This window comes from Hemibagrus wyckioides, linkage group LG21, assembly GCF_019097595.1.
Source record: "Hemibagrus wyckioides isolate EC202008001 linkage group LG21, SWU_Hwy_1.0, whole genome shotgun sequence".
Lineage (NCBI taxonomy): Eukaryota > Metazoa > Chordata > Actinopteri > Siluriformes > Bagridae > Hemibagrus > Hemibagrus wyckioides.
In genome coordinates, this window is record NC_080730.1 from 11,666,949 (window position 1) to 11,690,296 (window position 23,348).

Sequence of the window (23,348 nt, forward strand, 5' to 3'; positions counted from 1 at the left end):
AGAGAATAGGTTATGCAAAGTAGACAAAAAAAAAAGGAGTGGACAATGGCTGACAACTGAGCAGAGTTCATTTATTTCAATGCTGAGAACTGTGTAGTCAAAAGAGATGCAGGAGATAACTGTGCCTGAGTGGCATTTTTACACACACAAAGGTAGCACATGACAGAGGAAATAACTGTAAAATACTGTCAAACTCCCATTATTGTCAAACATTCAGAACAGCCTCAAGAGAGAAAGACACTAACAGCAAGAACTCCTCTAGACTTTGCTATTTAAGGCAAGCATTATTATATTTTGAAAAGCTTAAGTATATTGTGTGTAAAATATCTGACACTTTGATTAAGGCATGTCAAGGTGCAAACATCTGCATATATGGGGTGGCACTAGTATACTGACTGATCTACATGACTGCATTGATTACACACAGTGCTGATGGGTCAATTATGGTGACCATTTTAAAGAAAGTGCAGAACATGAGCTATACGAACAGTTGCTATTTCTACACATTTTGCTTTAGGGACCTAAACAAAGTCATCATTACAAGGAAACACAAGGAATCTTTCAGGCTCTATAGTGATTGAGAAGTGCAACAAATACGTTTGGCAAAGTTGGCATTCATATACGTCAGACCAAGTGCACTACTACAATGGAAGCAATTTTATATTCTCCAATTTGGCACTCTTTCTACTACACAATGAAAATGATTGAAGTGCAATTAATTTTGGCCCAGCATCCAAGAGTCCTATATCTTTGGGCAATCCTATGGCTATATATTTTATTCTGATAGTGACTGGCATACTTTGCTTTAAATAAGAGTAACTAGAGGAGTACTCTATTAAAATATATATATATATATATATATATATATATATATATATATATATATATATATATATATATATATATATATATATATATATATATATATATATATATATATATATATAATAATTCTTCACAACACTGCATTCAGCTCTGGAAAGTTAAGCAGGATACTGAACAGAGATCAATAAGTTCTACTAAAATATTCATGTCCCCCTAGTTTTTATGGGAATGGAGTAACTGCTTTTTACATGGCTGAAGCTGCAAGTGCATGCTATACTGAGTAGTTCATTGTTATTAATGCTGTGAAACCCAAAGCCCTAACAAACAATATAAAAAGATCAAAAAAGGTTTTTTTTTCTGAAATATTTTTTCCTCTAAAGTATATACTTTTAAATGCATCTTGAAGGTGGAATGCTGGTGGATTAATTATCTATTGCATTGTAAGGTCAGTTGTGGATCCTAAAACTTGTATATCTAGACTATAATCCAGAACTTAAAAATCATCACTGACCGTTCAAATGGAAAGTGTAAATACAGTGAAAGAGCAGAAAAAAGGTAGCGGAAAATATGGCTAATGAAGGCTAATGCGTCATTCATTATTTTCATTACATAATTCATTGCATATGTTCTTCATAACAAGCTCTCCCCTGAACCCGGTGGTTCTCCAAATCCTGCATACACCTGCCTCTATTTTCTAGGAGCAGGAGGGTTGACAGGGTTCAGATTCCTCATCCTGAAGTAAGACACCAACTGATTAGGTACTTCAGCAAGAACACTTTGGGCTAGAGCTTCTTTGGGAGCCTGAAGAGAAGGAAAGAAGAATGAGAAAGAAGAAAAAATAAGAAATTGTGAAATTGGAAAAAAAGAAAAAGAAAAAAGCATGCTTTAAAACTGGTCAAATTCAAACCATTAGAAATCTGTCTGCCTCACATTAACAAGCTATTAGTAACTAGGTGGAACCAGCTGCTATGAGAGACATACCTTGGCAAAGTCTTTGAAAGGCACAAACTGTACTATATCTCGTGCCACTGGTTCTCCGCTAGGAGATTTAAGGACACCGTTATCTCCATCCAGTACTTCCATGGCCTTAAAGTCTGCCTCACCAACACCCACAATAATGATGGACATGGGGAGCTTGGAGCTGTTCACAATGGCCTGCTTGGTCTGGTCCAGATCTGTAATCTCTCCATCAGTTATGATCAACAGCACGAAATATTGCTGTGAATGAAAAAAGTAAAAGCTTATCAGTGTGAAGACAAGCTAAGAGTAACCTTTGATATAAATCCAAATTAGGTCACATGATGAGCTACACAAAACAGTTCAAACCCTTTAAAAGCATGTGTAATGATCTGTATACTGCTGTTCGGTTCACTAAAACAAGCTTATTAATACAAGCCAGGAGTTTCCAAAGTACAGATAACACCACATGGGGTTAGATGATTTAGAACATTTTATTTATGTTATAAAAACATTTATTTTACAGATTAATAGAAATGTTTTAACAATAGAGACTGATTTGTGCTAGTTACTGCGAGTAGCATTCAAGCTGCACTAAGCATATGACTTAAGGGTTAGACCCCCAAAACTGGTCAAGGATTGGGGTCACAGAAAATCAATGTTTATTTGGGGTCATTTTCTCAAAGCAAATTAAGAACCAAAACTTCTGTCGCAATGAACCTTCAAGCATTGGAAAGTATTGGATTAGACAGATTTCATAAAGTCATCTGTGTGTCCGGCAAAACACACCTCTGGCCACTGATTTCAAGAGAATGGAAAATCACACACTGAGTCAGTGTCTGCACAGGAATTCATCATTTTTAGGGTCTTAACCTTAGGATTCAGATTAGAAACATAACAGCCAACAGATTAACATGTGTCTAAAAAGTGGACTTGAGAATCAAAAGCATAAGAACACTTCAGTAATGTCATCTTATATTTAAAACCAAAATAGATAATTAAAAGCCTGTAATTACTTATAACCAAATTGTGAAAATACATGAATGTATTTTGAATAAGTTTAGCTAAGCAGTAAGCTAAGCAGTAGCTGTAACAGAAAATCAGAATGTATTAGAAAAAAATCAATTTATGACAGCCATAGATAATTAAACCTTTAATATTTATACGTTTACTGTTAGAAATCAGTCCAGCACAGACAGCACTGCTGTACCCATACACTTTCTCCAATGAACAAAGTGTTTTTTTTCCCTTCGAGTTTACTGACTTTTTTCCATACATATTTTATTCAGTGTTGTCTTTTTATGCATTTTAAACACAGGTTTAAATAAAGTATAGCAACTGCCAGTAATTTTCTCTAGACAGTTTCTCAAGAATTGAAAGGATGTCATACTGATCTCTTTCCACATACACACACAGCTTCAAGAAAACAGTAATGCGCATCAATGTGCTTATTGAACAACAGTAAAATGCCCTTTTGAAAGCAGCTTTAGAGCTCAGATCTTACCCCTGCAGTTGGCTGCTGAGCTGCTGTTGCAGCAATACGGGCCACGTGGTTGATAATGGGGGAAAAGTTAGTTGGGCCGTACAGACGCACCTGTGGCAGAACACTGCGATATGCCTGTACAATGCCCTCCACTCCTGCAGAGAGACACACACAGTGAAGCAAACCTCAACAGAATAATTGTTAAAATATCACTTTTCATGTAAACACTGTTAGACAACACTAATGACTCGTACCTTTGCAGTAAGGGCTACTGGGATTGAAATTCAGAGCAAATTCATGCGACACCTGTAAGATAAGATCATATTCATCTGTGTGTTTAAGAAAGGTACATGATGAGATGAGAAGAAGGGAGCAAACCTAACCTCAAAATTCGGAGGCACCTGAGCGCCAAACCCAAAAGCGGGAAACAATTTATCCCTATGGGGAAAAAAAAAAAAAAAAGAGATAAAAAGCACATAAAATAAGCGGTACTGGCCACAAATGGTGCCAAAGTAGAAATGCAAAAACATAGGGGCTGAACTTCTGCACTTACATGTCATAATCCTGGATCACGAGGCCCACAGACCAGATTGCATTGAGGTACTGGTTTACCCCATTAGGACTAAGGTAGTGTAGAGAATCCGGGGAGCGAGGGTCTCCATTAGAGCCGGTAAAGTCGATTCCCACCTACAACAAACAAGTCTTAGACTGGGCTACTGTCACCATGGGCTAATTTTAGCAGGGAGTTTAGGGTTTAAATATATTCACTTAAAATACAGTTCTTTTTGAATGTATTGGAACAGTATGGACAATCATTCTGGTTTTCCTATACACTAAAGACGTTTGGGTTTAATATCAACAGATAAATATGACATGATAGTTCAGAATTTCAGCTTTCAAATTCTAATACTGAACTGTAAATCAAAAAAAACAACTTACAAAAACATTGCACCTTTGAGGGCAAATCAACCAAATTAATAGCAAGCTAAAGTTCTTGAAACAGATAAATCCCCTAAATAAATCCTTGGCAGTGTGTTTTGGGTCATTATCTTGCTGCATGATGAAGTTCCCCCCAAATACACTGGATGCATGCATCATCATTATTGATCATAAAGATCAATAAAGCGCATGTTCCAGAAGCAGCCATCCAAGACCAAGCCATGACACTACCACCACCATTTTGGATCTTGACGAGATCCTTTATTTCTCCAACCATTGGCCTTTCCATAACTTAGAGGTAGTGGTTAATCTAGATTCCAGGATTTATGGTTTCTCTCATTTCATTTTGTTTTCTAAAATCAGGCCTTCTGATCCTTACTGCTGATGAAAGGTTTGGATTGTTACATGGCCTCTAAATTTCTGCTTTTAACAACTTCTTCAAACAGTGGACTGTGAAACCTTCACTGCTGCAAGATGGAGAATGTTGATGAAGTTACTGACTGTTGTTTTGGGCCACACCTCTCAGTGTTCATCAACTACTGTTTTCCCTGGTCGACATGGTTGATGACTGGTTGGTAAAAATCTACTTCCTTTTTCAGGACATTCCAAATTCTTGAATTGGTTATGCACAATTTTCTAATCTTCATCTTGTTGGTGTTTGTTTATACATCTGGAAAAAAAAAAATGTAACCTTCACAGGTAAAACCCTAGACTCAAACCTAGATATTCAAGAGTGTTAATTGTTGAAACATTCAATCTTACAAGGTGCACCTGGACAACAAGAAAAATTCATCAGTCACCTTTTTCCAATATTTTTGATGACTTAACGGAAGTATTCAAATGAGTGATGGAATGTTCATTTATAGCATCTAGTAAATATTAGGTAATTAAAGCTGAAATTCAAATCCATCACCTCATACTTCTTTAGACCTTAAACCCAAACATTTTTAGTGTACAGCAAGAAAAAATTTCTAAAAATGTATTGCATGTTTCTTTAGTTACAACATTAAAACTGGCACTGACTGTCAAAATTTTTAAGGCATAGGGTGTAAAAGTTGTGTTCAAGAGCAGCAAACTTACCGTGAAATTAATCTGGCAACCTCCCATCACATAGTCAAGGAATGAGTACTGTGCCTCTATCTGCAACAAATATTTTAAAAATTGGCCTTTAAAATATATAATACAAAAATGTAAACAATCAAATGTATATATAAAAAAAATAAAACCTAATTTTAAAGAAGTAGTACTTAATACACTAATTTCAGATCTCTAAAAAGAACTTAATGGTCTTGGAAAACACCCCAGTGAGCTTTAGTGTGTTTATCTGTGTGCAATTTCATTTGCTCCATATATGACAAAACAAAACCTGGCCACATACGCACCTTGCAGTATTTGAAACGGACAACGCCAGAATTCTTATAGCTCTTTTTCTTCTTCTGCTTCTCTGGATGAATACACTCAAACTCCACCTGATAACATCACCAGAATGTTCATAACAAACAACATGAAAGTTATTAGACTGGAGAGATTTAAATAAGCTGTTATTGAAGACAGTCTCACCGCAGAACCACTGTCTACTTTCAGAAGCTCAGCCACTTTAGTTTGAAAAACGCCAATGAGATCATGTGAGCCATCGTTATCATAATCAAAGCAGTGGACCTAAGGGGAGCAAGACAAGACATTTAGATCGGAGTGGTGAAACTGCTCACCCCCTGGTCCTTAGCCTCCAACAGTCTGGCTGCAGTGCAAGTGAACTCTCCTATTAGGTCAGAGCTGGTGTCTTCATCCTTATCACTACAAGCCACCTAGAGACATACAGGGACTGACTTATTAGGGCATTTAAAAAATAACCTTTGACTGGAGGCAAATGTAATACTACTTGCAAATCTTCAACGGGTTCCAGCTTCAGAAACACATTTAAAACTTTAAACATGTATACACCAATCTGGACAGATTTTAATGACAAATAGATTATAATGTATTACAAACCCATCTGCACCTTTGCTTCAGTGTTAAATAGTATTAAAACTATCAGGTACCCCCCAACCATGTTTTATGTGCAACAATGCAGTGTGTGTAGTGGAACAATTTCTGCTGTAGATCCTCTTACCTTAATTGGCTTGTTCAGGTCTCCATTACAGAATGTATGTAAAGAAACTGTGAATTTCTTCCAGGATGGGTTCAAATTATTCTTAATGACCTGAAAGATGTGAAAGAAAGAGACACCATATTTAAAGCCAAGAAGGCAGCAACCAATACAGGATTCTGACAATAAAAGCAAGTGAATCTACACCTCAGTCCTGTGGACTAGCTGCCATGTGCCATCATCAGTTTGCTTAAAGAACTCCAGGAAAGGATCAGATTTGCCAAATAAATCCTATAAAGTTATAGAAAACAAGGACAAAAATTAATAAATTAATTTATAAGAATGTAGTACTGAGTAAATGGATGTGAATATATTTTTTTTACCTTCTTGTCCAAGTTTTTGGCTTCAATTTCCAGCACAATCGCTCGATTATCCTTCACTTCTTCTGCGACAATCTGTGAAACAAAATGACTCTATCACATGGCATAGCTTCAATATGAGTATGAGATTTTTATGCTGTAAAAGCATACAAGCACCACAACCACACATTTGCTAAATATTAATGACAAATCTGTACTTCAGCCTGAGTGAAAGGTCTTTGTCTTTTGAAAACAAAGAAAAGATAACTGCTGTGCAAACCTACAAACTACCAAAGAATATATGATGTGCAAAAATTTAGAATTATTGACTACTAATTATTGACTAACTACTTAGCAAAAATAAGGCTTGCTATGGCTCTTAGCAAACATGAGCTAGCTAGTTGCCGGTAGTCCATTGCTAGCTCCATGGTGAGGATAAACATAGTGAACATGGTGAGGCTTTAACCAATACCTCAGACTATTTATTCAGGCTTGCTTTGTGCAAGGTTGTAGTTGTCTCTCTAGATTCAGATCTTGGCTGGACATGTGGCCAGTAAGACAATACTGCTAGGCTTCTAATAAGTTGAAGCATGCAGGCACATATTAAGCACAATAATAGGTAGGCAGACTGTTGGCAAAGCAATTTAGAAATAACTCATTTTAAAAGGTAAAATATGCATATATTGCATGTAGCATATAAAAATTGGGCAGCACATTTTAATGAAACTGTGTGTACCTACAAATAATTTTTTGACACTAATCAACAACATGACAGAAGGTCAAGTAACCAAATTTTCCAATTAAATCTTACAACACACTGAAATCTCTTTCGTAGCAAAGACGTCTACAATAAGCACTGCACACAAGAGGTGAAAGTGTATAGAATTATACTGAACTACTGTTCAACAGTTAAACTGATTCTCTTTCAACTGTACTAATCAACAGTCTAATGCTTTCTACAAAGAACAACATGTAGAGTGAAACAAGTGAAGATTTCACACTGAAACATGCCAATGCTGTGAGAATTACCAGTAAGTGCTTATGGAGTGCAAGGCCTGCAAAAAGTCATTAATCAACATTAATTTTCAATGATTAAAAACATTTTTAAGTTAAACTGAAAACAGAAAAAGCATCAAGATATACCGTTATTGTGCCTTTGCCTGCTGGTTTGCCGGGTTTGAGCATAAGGGGGTTGGTAATCTTCTTACTTGACACAATCTATGAAAGATTAACACATGCAGACTACAAACATTCCACCAAACACATTTACGGACATAAACAATAATTTCACAATGTTGCATCAAGTGTAACTCAAAGCTTCACAACATGTGCCGTGTGAAAGTGCTAATACCTGGCCAAGGTTACACTCAAAGCCTCCCAAGTAGTCATCATCTTTTAGGTCAACAGATTTGTTGTCAATGTCGTAGATCCCTAGCTTTAGTTTTTGCACCTTCTCAAAATGGTAATCAATGCACAGTCTTTTAGAAAACTCTGGGTCCTGGCAGTTCTTCACTTTCTCTGTGCGGTCCACCTAAAATTCACATAAATTAGTAAACAAATAAAGAAACGAACAAATACATAAGTATTATCACCAAGACACTACTCTCACACTAAAGCTCACAACCTTAAATGACAAGATGGCAGAAAAGTGTTTCATACCTCTGTCCATTGGTCATTCCCCACACTCTGCAGCAGGACACACAGTGGGTCAGATTTTGATCCAATATCTTTATCTAGAAGGTTTTTGCAAGATATAGAGAGTTCAATCTTGGTCATGTACTGGTTCGCCATCTATTTAGGGTGGATAGGGGATGAGAGAGAGAGAGAGAGAGAGAGAGAGAGAGAGAGAGAGAGAGAGAGAGAGAGAGACAGAAAGGTGGTGGTGAACTCACTGCATGTGGAAATACAAACAGTAATGGCAAACTGATTCTGGTAGACTTCGAACAACAAAAGTGTGACTCTGCAATTTAAGCAAGTTCCCAGTGCTATGAGGTCACTACCAAGTGTCTGCCATTCACAGGTGTGTGTCCACTGCCCAAACTTATAATAATAAATATAATAATACCCAAGATCTAGTCCTAAATATGCCTTTCAAGTTTTGTGTGAATCGGTATTTCATGTCTAATAGCTGTTAGAGAAAACTAAGCTCTGCCCCTAATGGCTGGTTTGGCATTATATTCTATACATATCATGATGGACAGGTGCTTGAGTCTTTAGACAACACAGTTTTGAAGAAATGACAAAAACAAATGTCATAGGAACAGAAGGTAAAAGTTGGTTTAGCACATTATGCAAGTTATCAGAGGAGTTCACAATTATTACAATCTTGTAGCATAAGTCAACAGATCAGAAGTAAAGAGCATCTTCATTGTACACCTCATTCTAGTGAGGAAAAAAAAACCTTGAATATTGCCCCCAGTGGCCAATGAGTGACAACGCAACCTTTTAGTGGGTCGCTAGAGGGAGCAATCATTCCAGTTTTGTGAAGATTGTACATTGTTAACCCTACCAAATGCCTACCGATATCTGACTGACTGCTAGAAGCCACATTTAAGCCACCAGGTCCGCGTTAAGAAAATCCTTATAAATTAGGATAGTGATGTAGAATGGCAGATTTCAGTTGCAGCACCTACTGTAGTGGTGTACTATTGTCCCTACGGAAATATAACTCAGTTTGGACCGTTACTACACGTTACTATTCCTGTATAGGCTCTATGATTGTGCTGAATATTGTAGTTCTACAACAAAAAAAATGTGAGCTATGAAAACAGACAAAACTTTCAGATGGATCCAGAAGATTTACTGCCTGGATTTCCATTGTAAAGTCAAGATAAACTCGTCTGGTAGAGAGTGCTTAATGAAAAGCTTCCACAATCATTTAACAGTAATCTCTGTGCTGCAATTCTTTAGTAAAACTCAGCCTGGGATTTTTCCCTGCCTACAAAAAGCAAGCATTTCTAAATTAAGGATCGTGAAAAGAACATGTCTAAACCTTGCAAATACTACAACCCACTTACTGTGCAAAGTGCTATTTAAGAAGATTTACCATTCAGGAGTCACACCGGCACAGAGTAAAAGCCCACAATGCAGCATGGAAATCTCCAAAGGACATACCCTAGAGCTGTCCAGTCTTACACACAGCAGGCCTATATGGCTACAGGTTTGAGAAGTGACTCTACCTGTTTAGTCAGTTGGTAACAGTCTATAGTCATTTATCAGGTGTGGTCTGTGCTTGTGTGGAAAATGAGCAGACATTTTGTGGTTAAGATTAAACACTCCTGCTCTACTCAAACACTGCATAATACACGCTCTGCTGCTAGACACGAAAGAACAATTTCATATTCAGTAAAAGTTGTTTTTTTGCCATTACAATATACTTACATCCCTAAACGTGTAAAGCTTTTTTTTTTTAAACGACTAATCCCTAAACAAACAATTTATCAGGCAATTGTCAAACCCTGTATACTGATCCCATGATCACTGCCAACCTGAACTAATACACACACTATTGAAGTGTTATGCCAAAGTTTTGCCACAAGAGGGCGATACAACACACACAAAAATATAATATACTAAGTAGTACCACTTCTCGCCATTGGGGTGGTTTTCTTTAATCATGTCTCTTGAACTTTTAAGCGTGCATCATTAAATTTACAAAACGAGTCATAAAAAAAGTACACTAGGTTAAAAACATACCCACTACATCTATATATCATCGACACGGTTTGATGATCTCAGTAGCATAATTTGCTGGATAAACTGAGCAAACAACAATAAATGTACACAATATACCTTTGGAAGTAAACGCCCCGGGGATTAGCAATGATAGGTGTGGACATGTTTCCCCTGAAAAGTTCACAGAGATTACTTTTTTTCATTGCAACTCGGAAAAAAACCCTCGTTAAATGTACAGGAGAGTCTGACTTCTCTATAAACTGATTCAAAACCAGACGCCATTTTACTCCATGTTAGATATCAAGTCAGAAATACACATAAAGCAATGCGTTTTATGTCTGTGGCCAAATATCACTCACTAACAAGCTCAAGTTCCTTCTCATCCAGCCAGGACTTCCTCATGATACAACAAATCAGTACTGTCGTTTCATAATAAACTATTAAACCATGTAATTTGGACTCCGGACCGAGAGCTCGCGCACACTCCATGCAACGGCAACATTAAAGCAGTAAATAGAAACTTTACAGCTTGGTCATGTAGATGGGTAGTATTTCCGGATTTGCGAAAACGCACACTGTTAAACACAACACACACGCCGATAAACCATACTGGTAAAAAAAAAAATAGCAGCACATAAGACTGAGATTTACAAATCTAACCTTGATTATTTATACAAAACAACGAGATTCTCTCCGCAGTTGCAGGATCGATCGAGGCGTTTCTGTGCCACAGCTGCCGTGCTAAGGACGAAGGTGTGGCCCAGAGCCCAGTGATGCACACACGCGTGATATCATTGGTCGCGCTGGCATGCAAACGCAGACTACCTATTGGACGGATCAGCTTTCCATCACGCCTCCGTGCAACAGCGCCAGCGCCAGAGTCAAGCTGAGCAACATTCCACGCAGGTTCATTCACATATCCCGAACACTTCATCAAACCAGTCTCAGCTGTCGTCTACTGGTCTCCACCACACACAGCAACAATCAGACAAAAGATAATAAAACTGCAGAAAATGTCAACTCTGAACATCATAAACCGTAAGCAGGCAAAATGGAGTCCACAAGCCTCAGTGCCTACACGGGAGGTAACAGTATTTGTGTTTAATTATAAATATCGCTATATGTATGCATGCATGCATGCATGCATATATATATATATATATACACACATATATATATATACACACACACACACATATACACACACACACACATATATATACACACACACATATATATACACACACACACACACACATTATATATATATATATATATATATATACATACATATACACAATGTGTGTGTGTATATATATATATATATATATAACATACATACATGCATGCAGACAATCATGCATGCGCATATATTTTATATATATATATATATATTACATACATACATACATACACACACATACACCTGCAATCATGCAGAAGTCGTGAGCGATTTCAGGGACTTTGATCATGGCATGCGTGTTGATGCGCACAGACTCGCCTCAACTGGACAGTTGAGACAGGTGATTTCCCCCCCCCATAATCTTCAACTGTCCAGTTTTCATTACTCAACCCTGTGATTGCCCATGAAAAGCTCATATTCTTGTTCTTGGCTGAGAGAAGACCTGATGCTGCTTTCTGCAAGTGTAGCACATCCACCTCAAGGTTTGATGATGCTCATCATTGTTGTAAAGCATGATTGATTACTCTGTCTGTCAGCTTGAACCAACATGGCATCTGATTTCTCTAATCAACAAGGTGTTTCCACCCTCAGAAATGTCTGAGGTTGTGTTTTCGTTTTTCACACCATTCTCTGTAAAATCTAGAAACTGTTCCAGGAAACCAGACTGTCTGGCACCTGAGCCATGCCACACTTCACACTTTTCTCCCATTCTAATGCTTCATGTGAATATTAACTGAAGCTCATGACCTGTACCAGCATGATTTTACAGTTAGTTGGTATACCTAATACCAATTGTTTTTTTTGGTGTTCCTAATAAAGTGGACAGTGGGTGCATGTGTAACATTATTTTTAGTGTTTATTTATAAAAAACACATTTAACTATTTTCTCTGCTTTGTTTTCCTGTATAAGCAGTATGAAACTGCTCTATCATTACGCCAAATTTTAAGGAGCTGTGTTTAAGGCGCCTTGTAAGAAGTACAGGGCAAGTTGTAATAAATTTCTACCTTGGCCTGTATGTGCAAGGTGAAGGGGAATGGCTGCAGCCACTAAAGCATGTGTTTTGTTTGCTCCGTCAGAGCAGGTAAAGCTCTTTGCCTTTAACTGCACTTTCATAGTTACAGGTTTGAGTGGCTATTGATACTGTGCTACTATAGTGAACTCTACATCTTCGTGCAAAATTTTGGAGTAGCTTTAGCAACTAGCTCTCCAGCTAATATCAATGATAACTCTATTGTTGAAGACCCAATATGGTCAACCAGTTTGGTCAATAGATTTAACCCTGTGTCTAAAGTTGCTGATTTAGAGCAACCATTTTAATTTTATATCGCTCCATTAACACTGAAGGAACTGGTACTATGAAAATTATCCAAGGATGAAGACTTGAAATTCAGGAGATGAGAGGGCCAATGCCTGCAAGGCAAAGTTACAAGCTGCAAGCTCACCTTGCTTCATCTATTCCCCAATTAAATTGTAGTCCTTTAGTCTATTCAGCTCTTAACCCTTTAGCTCTTTTAAGTGTTAGAACAATGTACAGATCTCACTTAAAATTGAGACTGCTGAATTAATTTTTCTATTGAACATAACTATGCTAGCAATAACATCCCCCTGCTGTTGTCAATTCAGGGTACAGCTGTTAATTCCTCAAAGGAAAAATGCACACAGAACCAATCTAATAAATCAGTCCTAGAACCACTAAGAACATCCTAAATATTATAATTATATATTTGAAAGCCTTTAAGGGTTGACTTTTCCTTCAAGGGAAAATGTGCACAGTAATTATTTACTCTATCACATTTTTTACAAAAATGGAATCAGAAGGTATTTTGATACTTCATTATTTCAAATGATCACATATACCAAAGGTGCTGGAGCTCTGTTCCCACACACTCCACACCAAGTTCACCCTTTGTCTTTACATGTCTGGCTTGATATCAGGTCTAATGGATTACCAGATTACCAGATTTTCAACATTTACACTACATTGGCAAAAGTTTTGGGACACCCCCTCCAAATCATTGAATTCAGGTGTTGTTTTTCAGGGAAAGGAACTCTGAATGGTTCAGCATACCAAGACATTCTGGAGAATTTCATGCTTTGGGGATGACCCCTTCCTGTTCCAACATGACTGCACACCAGTGCACAAAGTAACGTCCATGGATCCAAAGCAACGTGCACAAAGCAACGTGCACAAAGCAACGTCCATGGATGAGCGAGTTTGGTGTGGAGGAACTTGACTGGCCTGCACAGAGTCCTGACCCCAACTCGATAGAACACCTTTGGGATGAATTAAAGCAGAGACTGCGAGCCAGACCTTCTCGTCCAACATCATCGCCTGACCTGACAAATGCACTTCTAGTGGAACAGTCAAAAATTTCCATAAAACACACTCCTAAACCTTATGGAAAGCCTTCCCACAAGAGTTGAAGCTGTTATAGGTGCAAAGGGCAGGCCAACTCCATATTACATTCCTTTAATCATTAAATTAATTTCATCCTGGATCACAGTCTCCCTGCTAATTCATCCCAAAGGTGTTCTATCAGGGGTGTCCCAAAACTTTTGGCAATATACTGCATCTTTAGGGAGTTTATAAAGTATCACTCAAACAGCCCACACGACCTCCTTGTCTAATGTCTGCACATTGTAAAAGCAACGCTTTGTCTGACACTGAAACACGATGGGCTGTGTATCTCTTCAGTTACTGGACCAGCCAACTGTGGCAAACTGTGAAACACAACTTAAGCAATGCTCTGAAATTCCTAGCAGCCAACAATTTAGGGGTCACTTTATAAAACAGCATTAAAGTACTCATCTGGACATTTTAAACTTAAAATAATTCTACAATCTTATATTTACAATTCGGAAAACACTCAGCATAATACAGACATTAAGGATGATTCAGTAAGACAGTCAGTATAGACCCACAAGGCTCTAAATGCAAGAATCAGCAATTAATTGCATAACATTTGCATGGGTGTTGCTCATAAGACCACAAAAAATAGAAATAGCTTTATGATTAGCCTTCATTTACTCAGTTACATATTAGACCAAAAAAGCCATTAGCGCAATAGCTAGAGCAGAAAAGCCATCCTGAACAGTAAAGATTGACTATATTTCATATCGCTATGCATTTTAAGACAATCATCTTAAACCTTTGGTTCAGCAATGCCAGAAATTTCAGCTTAAACATCAGCTTAAACACAAGAATGTAGCCCACAAGATTTTCAAGTCTGTTTCAGAAATGACATAGAAGGAATTCAACAAATAAACAAAATGATGATTACAGTGCTGTCTGTAGCTTCAGACTGTACATCATGAACATGGCACAGATACAATCTCAGGACTATAGCAACAGGCCAAAGCGTGAAGTGGGAGGTTTATAAAGTAGATGTAAATCATTTTAAAGAAATACATAAACAGTCAACTGAGTAAATGACCATATCATGTTTAGCCACAAAAGTCACAAGTTAGAGCTCTTAGAAATAAAGAGCATGTATTTCCAGATATGCGGTTATATAAAGACAAACAAACAGTGCTGAGTTTCACAGCTGTATTTAGATGAAAAGACCTGAAACTTACCTTGAGTAATGGACGGCTCAAGCAGATCTTATATCACACATTCGTCAAAAGGCCAGCAGTAATACCCAGATTGCCACATACAAATAAATACCTTTCCACTCACTAGACAGACAATCTGAATTATCAATAGCTCTTAATATTGCATCTTATATTACAGAGCTTGTTTCTGGGTGCAACCCACAAGCAGCATTAATAAATAAGGAATCCTGGACCAGTAAATTTAGTCAGGTACTTTTTGAAAGAAGCCAAATGAAGTCTCTCCTAACACAAACGCACAGACCCAGTCCAGATAAGTATATGCTTTGGGTTTGGTTCAACATCGAAAACTCCAAATCCAAATATATAACATCATATATATTAAGTCTTATAGATATACTCAGAAAAGACTGTGGCTCTATAGCATGCAATCCACAGCATCATTGCCCATAGCCATGTATACAACAAACCTAGAGCCATAAATAACTTTTTTTTTTTTTTAAATATATATATTTCAGCTAGGTTTGCAGATAAACAGTAGCAAAGCTTATTTTCAAATATTACTTACAGCCAAGGCAGGAATGTTCCCAAATAAACAAAAAAAAAAATTCCTTTTAAAATGTGATGCACACCATAATAACGTTACCTCAAAAACCCAGCAGGACATTTTTTCCCCCAAGAAACAACTTTTCAATTCAGAAAATGACCTTGCTGAAGTGGAAAACATCTTGCAATATCCAAACCTAGATTAGCACAAAGAGATGCCTACTCTGAAAATAAGCATTTCATACAAAATGTTGAGGTACACATGTGAAACATCCAAGTCAGCAGAGGAAAAAAATCTTTATTGTTTATTTGTAGAGTGAAACAGGGAAAGAGGGGGCAGAAGAAAAAAATACAATACCTTGCAAATTGAAAAATTCAGGAATGTCATTTTATTGACAAAAGAGTTACGCTGGAAAAAAAATATATACAGCAAATAAACTTTAACACCAAAATAATTGTGTAAAGCTGACATTTATATAAAAAAAAAGGGAAAAGAAAAGAAAAAGCAACAACGCTACCATATGTCACAGCAATAAAAGGGAAAAATACACATACACATGATAGAGAGCAGTTAAGAGTATAAAGCTTTCATTTACAAAACATTACATTGCCGCATTTATTAAACAAATAGCTGCGTATTCATTTACAGTGAATAAAGTCATCGCATTCATCATCTTGTGTTTCTCACAGGTAAAATTCTTCCTATAGACCTGGCACTCAATGTGGAAAATCAACAGAAAACACTTTCATGCATTTACTGTCTATTGTAAAAAACAAAACTAAGAGGGTAAAAAGTTGTACTTAAGAGCAAATACACCATGCATGGCAGCATTAGGTGTACACCGCATCTGAGAAAGCACAAACCACAAAATATACTGAACATGTAGTACAGCAAATGGTCAAAAACTGAATTAGGGTAAAGAATAAAAAACAGAGAAGGAAACAAAGAAAAAGAAGACATTTGCCAGTAAAGACAGTTCAGCATAGCCATCAGCCTAGACTTGCAAAATGCAGCAATTAAGTGTTCTTTCACCTCTTCGTGAATTCCACAAAACCTCAGCTCTCACACAACTGGACTCCAGTCTCAAGCACTTTAGACAAAAACAGACGCAACAGACCATCCCTTAAACAGATCACTTTCACAATCACACTTTAAAAGGGTCAACATATATTTTTCTCTTGGATCTACTAAATCTAGCATGTCTTATCAGAGAAAAAAAAAATGTTATGCCACTCTAAGGTCAGTGCATATCCATCCGTTTTGTCATGATTTCCTTCATCCCATAGTGATTTTTACTTTTCTTGCACCAATAGGTCTATCATTCAGGTCCATAACAGCTGACATTGCTTCATCATGGGAATCAAATGCAACCATTGCCTCCCCTGTAGGCAGTCCCTTCTCACTAAATTGCAAGCACACAGAGCCAGGCAACACCTTATAACCATAGAAAAAATCTAATATTTCATCAACTGTGACAGTAAAAGGCATATTTTGAATTTTAACTATAGTGGGTCGTGGGTTGCCTGCAACACCGGTGGTTGATGCCCTCGGATTTTCAGAGGATGGACCAAAGGCAGGTTGAGTGCCTGCTGAACGACTTTGGTTTCCACCACGATTTTGACTTGAACCTTTTCTTGAAGATCCATTATCAAATGAAGAAATGCTCCTTAAGCTCTCAGGGGCTCCAACAAAACCAGGAGGTGCACTACTACCACCTGGTCGGAAACCAGGTGGTTCCAGGACAGGCCCTGGTAAGTGCCCTCCAACAATTGGTGGAGGAACAGGAAGTGAAACATCTCCTACAGCTGCACCTAAAGGAGGCAGAGGTGGTGGGCCTGCTAAGCCGTTACCTGGTGCAGCGAACGGGTTGACAAATGGAGGGCCATTACCGAGGTTTCCCACAGCACTTCGGAGGAAACTGAACTCCTCCCCGGTCATTCCAGGGAAAGCATGTTGAGCTTGGATTTGGGCTTGCACCTGGGCCTGAGCTTGGGCTTGGGCCTGGGCATGTGCATGGGCATGGGCATGGGCATGTGCAAGGGAATGGTTTTGGGCCTTTTGTCCCCGCTTTGACTGTGGTGGAGGGTTTCGCTCAACCTCCTTCATCTGCTCATATGTAACCAAGTGTACGAAAGCATCCCTGCCATTTAACTTTTGCCTATGTAATCTTTCAGCTTTATGGGCATCTTCCTCAGATTTAAACTGCACTACAGCTTGGCCAAGGCCATTACCATTGCCATCAACTAGTACTTTGAGACTGTCCTCAAACAACTGAATTCCATCCAAAAACAGACGTACATCTTTCTTTGACACATTATAGGGGATATTTGTTATATGAGCACAAATTCGAGAACCTTTTCCACCCTCTGATGAGCTACCTTTATGATCCCCCTGGGAGCCCTGCATTCTTTTGCGAATTGCATCAATCTTTTCAAACATGTTTTTCTTTGTGATGGGGTGCACTTGTATAAATCGGCTTCCCATGTACTGCATGTGACATCCAAGAGCAACTTTGTAGTCCATTTCATTTCTAAACTCAACAAAACCCTCCCCTGTTGCCCTGCCATTGGGTCCATATGCAATGTAAATGCTGTCTTCAACAATGTCCAGGTTTTTGAAAAATTCAAATATCTGTTTATTTTCCGCTTCATACGGGAGCCCCTTTAAATACACACAGAACTCTTGTTTATGAGGTGACCTAGACCTAGCACGTTCTCGCCCAGAAGGGGAAGCAGAGGGGGCACTTCCACGATGATGCCGACTCTGCTCCAAGTCACTACCTACTTTAAGCTGCTCTGCACATGATCCATGGATATCTCTCCATTGCCTCTCTGAAGCAGGAGATATTTCTATATACCTCTGGCCTATCATACCAGCATTTCTTTTAAGAGCTTCAAAGGAATCTTGGGGTGAAAAAAATTTAACCAAAGCCCTGCCACTGCTCCTGCCAAGAGCATCTCTGAGTATCCGAATAGAGTCAACCCCTAATCCATGGAAAAATTCTTCAATTTCAATTTCAGATGTACTGTAAGGAAGGCCTTGAACCTGTATGAACAACTCATCAGTGTTCATCAATGCTGATTTCAAATGAGCCTGGAGATTGAGTGGATTCAGAGGGTTTAAGGGGTTAAGAAACATTGGATTTGGGTTTCCAAGAGACATGGGTGGTCCTGAGGCAGCAAGACCACCAGCTACAGGTCCAACTGGTGGAGGAACACCAGGATTAAAAGGAGGGAGTGCAGAGAGGTGTGGCATGTGAGCCATGGGTGGAACTGGTGGCACTGAGTTTAAAGGGTTTACAGTTGGTACTGGGGGTAATGTGGACACTGGTGGTGGTACCGGCATGGGCGGCATAGGTGGTAATGTTGGCATCGTGGGCAAGGGGGGTATTGGAGGAGGTACAGTACTTAAGGAGGACATGGCAGTAGTCATGGTAGACCCCATGCTAAGATTTGGGCTGCTGAAATTATTAAAGTTTGGAGGCATGTTACCTATAGTTGTTGAGGCAAAGGTTGGAGCACTTTTGTTGCTCACAGGCTCATTAACAGAGACAGCTGTGGTTGCTGTAGTTGAAGTGGTATTACTAAAACCTTGTGCAGTGGTTGGCAAGGTACCCCTTTCAGTTCCTCCAGTAATATTGGGAGGCCCTGACCGATTACTATTTCCTGAAGCTCCTTCTGCATTACCAGTTTCGAAACGCCTGCGGCTCAACTCAATCATGTTTTGCATCTCAGTTTTGCTGCTAAGTAACAATGACACTTTGGAACCTTTGATTGTTCCCCCTGTGCGCATCATCCCAAGCCTTGCATCTTCATCTGTTGCGAACACGATAAAAGCTTCACCATGGTCACCCCCTACAATATGCACGCCACCATCCGGGATTGTCAGACCGGAGAAGAAATGGCGAATGTCCATGGTGCCCGCCACAATGGGGAGGCCCTGCAAACGGATGACCACAGCCATGCTGAGGTGCTAAAACGCACACCTGTAGACGAAAGAAGGCAACGACCATCAGGCTAGGGTGAAGGAAAGGTTAGTAGGACAAAGTCACACAAAGCAGACTAAAACCATAGAATGGGGAGGATGAAAGTTGTTGTACACAAAGCATTTAACCAATCACAATGTAAACAGCAAAAACAAATGCAGTCATCTCTCCATAACCAAAGCCAATCAAACAATGATTTCATGTCACTGAGTATATATCATAAAAAATAATACAATAATAACATGGCTAATGCCATAACTCTCCAATGCTTCCAAAAGTAGTTCCCACAAGAATAACCACTAAGTGCAAAAAGCCAATTTCAACCAAAAACTGGTACAGATTGAAATCAGTTTTGTCATATAGTGACCACATTTTTTTACTTGTAAAAAAATAAAATTTCACCAATTTATCCAAGTATAGAAAGAGCTACAATTCTTTACCTTGTCATATCTGTACTAAATACCTCCAATATCAACAAAATCATAAAACAGAACAGCCCAGTAAATTTTTCAACTGGTCTGCATAAACACAAGCCAGGTTTGCTGCTCACAGACATAAATATGGTCCAAAATGTATAGCATGTTAAAACCGTTTTCATTCGGATAAAAAAAAAAAAAAAGTGAACATGAACAGTGGAATTCCATGGCTAATACATTTTTAAGAATTCAGCAAAAAGCTCAGAAAATATTAAAATAGGACTTTCCAATACATATATTTCTCAGAATATAGCAGCACAGTGTTGTCTGCACATTTGATCGAACGCAACATTGTTTACCTGGTGACCTATAGTCCAGCTAATGACTAAGATTTATTCAGCACAAAAAGAAAAAAAGAGACGGTTACAAAGACATTCTTAAATGTGTCTAATGAACTAAAGGCTACACAAAGTCTTACCTGTATAATTAGTGGTGGTTCGTTATTAGTTGTGGACGAAACCCAAGCCAATCTTGTCGTCAATCATTTAAAATCAACTCTCGACTGTAATAAGAGAATAAACGGAGGCAAAAACATCAATGCAAACAGCAATTTAACCAAGAACGCCCAGAATGCATGTTTTAGTAAACCATTCAGCACCAGCCATTTCAAGCTATTAGCATAATATAATTCAAATCCAGCGTTCATTAATTTAGATCACCATTCACACCAGAGGTCTGGCTAGCTGCAAAAGCCCCTGCCAGGTTTTAGAGTTATTAAGCTTTAACATAATATTATATTTCATAGTGAACTCAGCAGAAAATCATGCAGAACAGCAAAACCAATATTGTTAAAATATTCAAACATGAAGATCCCCAATCATGAAACAAATAAAAAACACATATTAATATGCTATTTCAGGGATTTTCTCAGAACCTTTGATGTATGGGTCTAATGCATGGATATAGTGGTATAAAGTAATTAAGCAATAACAATGAACCTCTACACAAAACCAGCTGCAATAGAATTGTGTGCACAATAAATACAAGTGTACAAGGAGGACAGACGGACTACCGATAACTTTACTAAAACCTTTAATGTCAAATCACATGAAAGCAAATTTCAAGTAAATCAACTTCTATGTGCACACGCACAACAATCTACCACTGTATAGTATTTCTGAACCTGAATGAAACTGGAACTGTGTTGATGCTCAGATAATACTACTGCATCAGTAGGGCATTGAGAAAGCAGAAGACTGACATTTATTATGAGCTTATAGCAGCATGTTTTATTCCTCTTATTGTCTTATCCTATCTCTATTTATAGTTAAAGTGCATTTAAACATCAAATGCCTGTTAAACACGTCGACTCGGTCATTTCTTTTATACAAACACCCGTCTGGCTGTTTCTCTCAATCTTTTCTCTCTCGAAGTTAATAATGCAGCTAGTCACGTCAGCGAGAAATAGAGAAAGTGTAAACTCTACTGTCCTATCAGAAAAATTAGGAAAGGAATTTACTTGACAGTTACAAACCAGTGACAGAGGAGACAGTTAAATAAAATGAAAATGCTGAATAAACTCCGTACCGTTAACATGATCATATGCCACTTCTGCATACATTTTTACTGTATAAACGATCAACTAGTAGACCAAACACAGTCATATAAACCTGTGATATGAACTATAGCCAGCACTACTTTCTTTTAACAGATAATAAAGTACATTAAAAAGCTAAGTACATAAATTCATAGATTTTTATCCATGGAACAATAAACTGAGTCAGATGAGTATCTATCTATCCATCCATCCATCTAGATACCATCAGACATTAAGAAGGCAAAATACACACCAAACCCTCATCTGTTTAAAAAATGTTTAAAGTCAATAGGAAGAGGACAAAAATTGATCCCAGAATAAAACACACATCCATAAATTTCTTGAGACACAACTTTAAGAGAAAGAACATTTATGAGAAAGGTGGGGGGTTTTTTTTCATTAAAAAATAGTTTGTATCTGTACAATGTAACCATACTTATACCTATGTATCTTGCAATTTTGTTTGCTACATTTAACACAAGATTTCCACAGACAGACACAATACACTTCCTAAACACAAATCTCCATCTCTCTGTCCATCACACCTTCATGAGCAGGGGATCAGAAGGTAACCAAAATACACCAAGCCCCAGTCAGCATATGGCAAAACAGGAGGGTCGCATACAAGAGTACACTGATGGTCTTCAGCACATAACAGAGAACCTTTAAATAAGTACTTTACATGTTTTTGGCGTGGGATCCTTACAATAAAATGCCTAACCACACAAATCTGTACAAACTTTTCAGAAGCTACGACAGAAACCAACCCCAAACCCCGGACCTCGGGATCAGAGCAGTAATGGACTCGCTGAGCCCTCAAACAACAAAGCCAGAAATAGAAAAGATGGAGGAGATGAGGCGAAAAACAATATTCATACCTGTTTGGAAGGGGGACCCGTATCACAAACAGCTTGGTGTGCAGAAATACTGACATTTGGAGAACAAAATTTCAGATTTTAAAAAATCACATGGCACAGCGAGCGGCCAGTCAGAGAGCGGAGAAAACACCGAGGATGACAAAATGGCGCAGCAGTCCGTCTACTCAACAACAGTTAATGAACGCTACTGAAACCAAGCCGACTACATGCTAAGAGTTCATTCTGCACAAACACGCTGAAACACAGAAATTTAAAGGAACAGCAAAATAAATGCAATGTCAAGCTGGCTTCAGCGGGCATCATGCAAAACCCTGAGCTAATATTTTTCTAACAGTCTTGATCTACCAACACCGGACATGTTCAGCTTCACTCCAGTCTGCAAATGGCGTCAACGTTGTGCTCAACTACAGTGCAAGAGTTCTGTGAATTGCTGTTCTCTGAACATCCTTACCGAAAAGATCTGCTTTTACAGATTTGTGTTAGTTGGTTGGGATTTGTCACTAAAAAGCGATGTCTCCTCTGCGCGTGCACACACTCGCCGCCTGCACAACCATCTTTGTATGGAAATCATTCGGCGATGGCGGACACACTGACTACAAAGACCAATGAGCAGCCTGCGCAGTGGGCGTGGCTTTCAAACCACGCCCTTTCCGCTCAGCACCCTCTACTAGTTCGTGTCAAGTTTGTTTGTTTATTAAAACCTCTGTGCACAGAACCAGGGCCATGAGGACACCGTCTGCCAAGGTCGGAGTGGAACATCTCAGATGTCCTGCACAAAGCAACCCCCACTGGACGCTGAACTGGAATTTTCTTCATAATGCCCCTGTGTCGTGTGAGAGCACGACGGCTTGGTGGTTACCACGCT

The 23,348-nt window shown here is 38.5% G+C and overlaps 2 protein-coding genes across 8 annotated transcripts; both read right to left on the reverse strand.

The window, feature by feature from the left end:
* Positions 1-50: 50 nt before the first annotated feature.
* On the reverse strand, positions 51-23,075 carry cpne1 (copine I). 7 transcript variants are annotated; one of them, XM_058373674.1, is made up of 17 exons: positions 22,935-22,992; positions 20,487-20,570; positions 8,309-8,440; positions 8,001-8,180; positions 7,793-7,867; positions 6,674-6,745; positions 6,498-6,581; positions 6,315-6,404; positions 5,765-5,863; positions 5,587-5,673; positions 5,285-5,344; positions 3,819-3,952; positions 3,649-3,703; positions 3,520-3,571; positions 3,287-3,420; positions 1,807-2,043; positions 51-1,626 (listed from the first exon to the last, which is right to left on the reverse strand). In XM_058373674.1, the coding sequence occupies exons 3-17, from the start codon at positions 8,438-8,440 to the stop codon at positions 1,513-1,515; spliced, it is 1,605 nt and encodes a 534-aa protein (XP_058229657.1). In that variant the 5' UTR covers positions 20,487-20,570; positions 22,935-22,992; the 3' UTR covers positions 51-1,512. The 7 variants fall into 7 exon arrangements, with proteins under 7 accessions (XP_058229657.1, XP_058229658.1, XP_058229656.1 ...); XM_058373675.1 differs by lacking the exon at positions 22,935-22,992 and adding an exon at positions 22,484-22,541; XM_058373673.1 differs by lacking the exon at positions 20,487-20,570 and having other exon boundaries at positions 22,935-23,075.
* On the reverse strand, positions 15,890-22,990 carry rbm12 (RNA binding motif protein 12). The gene is made up of 3 exons (XM_058373669.1): positions 22,935-22,990; positions 20,487-20,570; positions 15,890-19,592 (listed from the first exon to the last, which is right to left on the reverse strand). The coding sequence occupies exon 3, from the start codon at positions 19,568-19,570 to the stop codon at positions 16,883-16,885; it is 2,688 nt and encodes an 895-aa protein (XP_058229652.1). The 5' UTR covers positions 19,571-19,592; positions 20,487-20,570; positions 22,935-22,990; the 3' UTR covers positions 15,890-16,882.
* Positions 23,076-23,348: the final 273 nt, after the last annotated feature.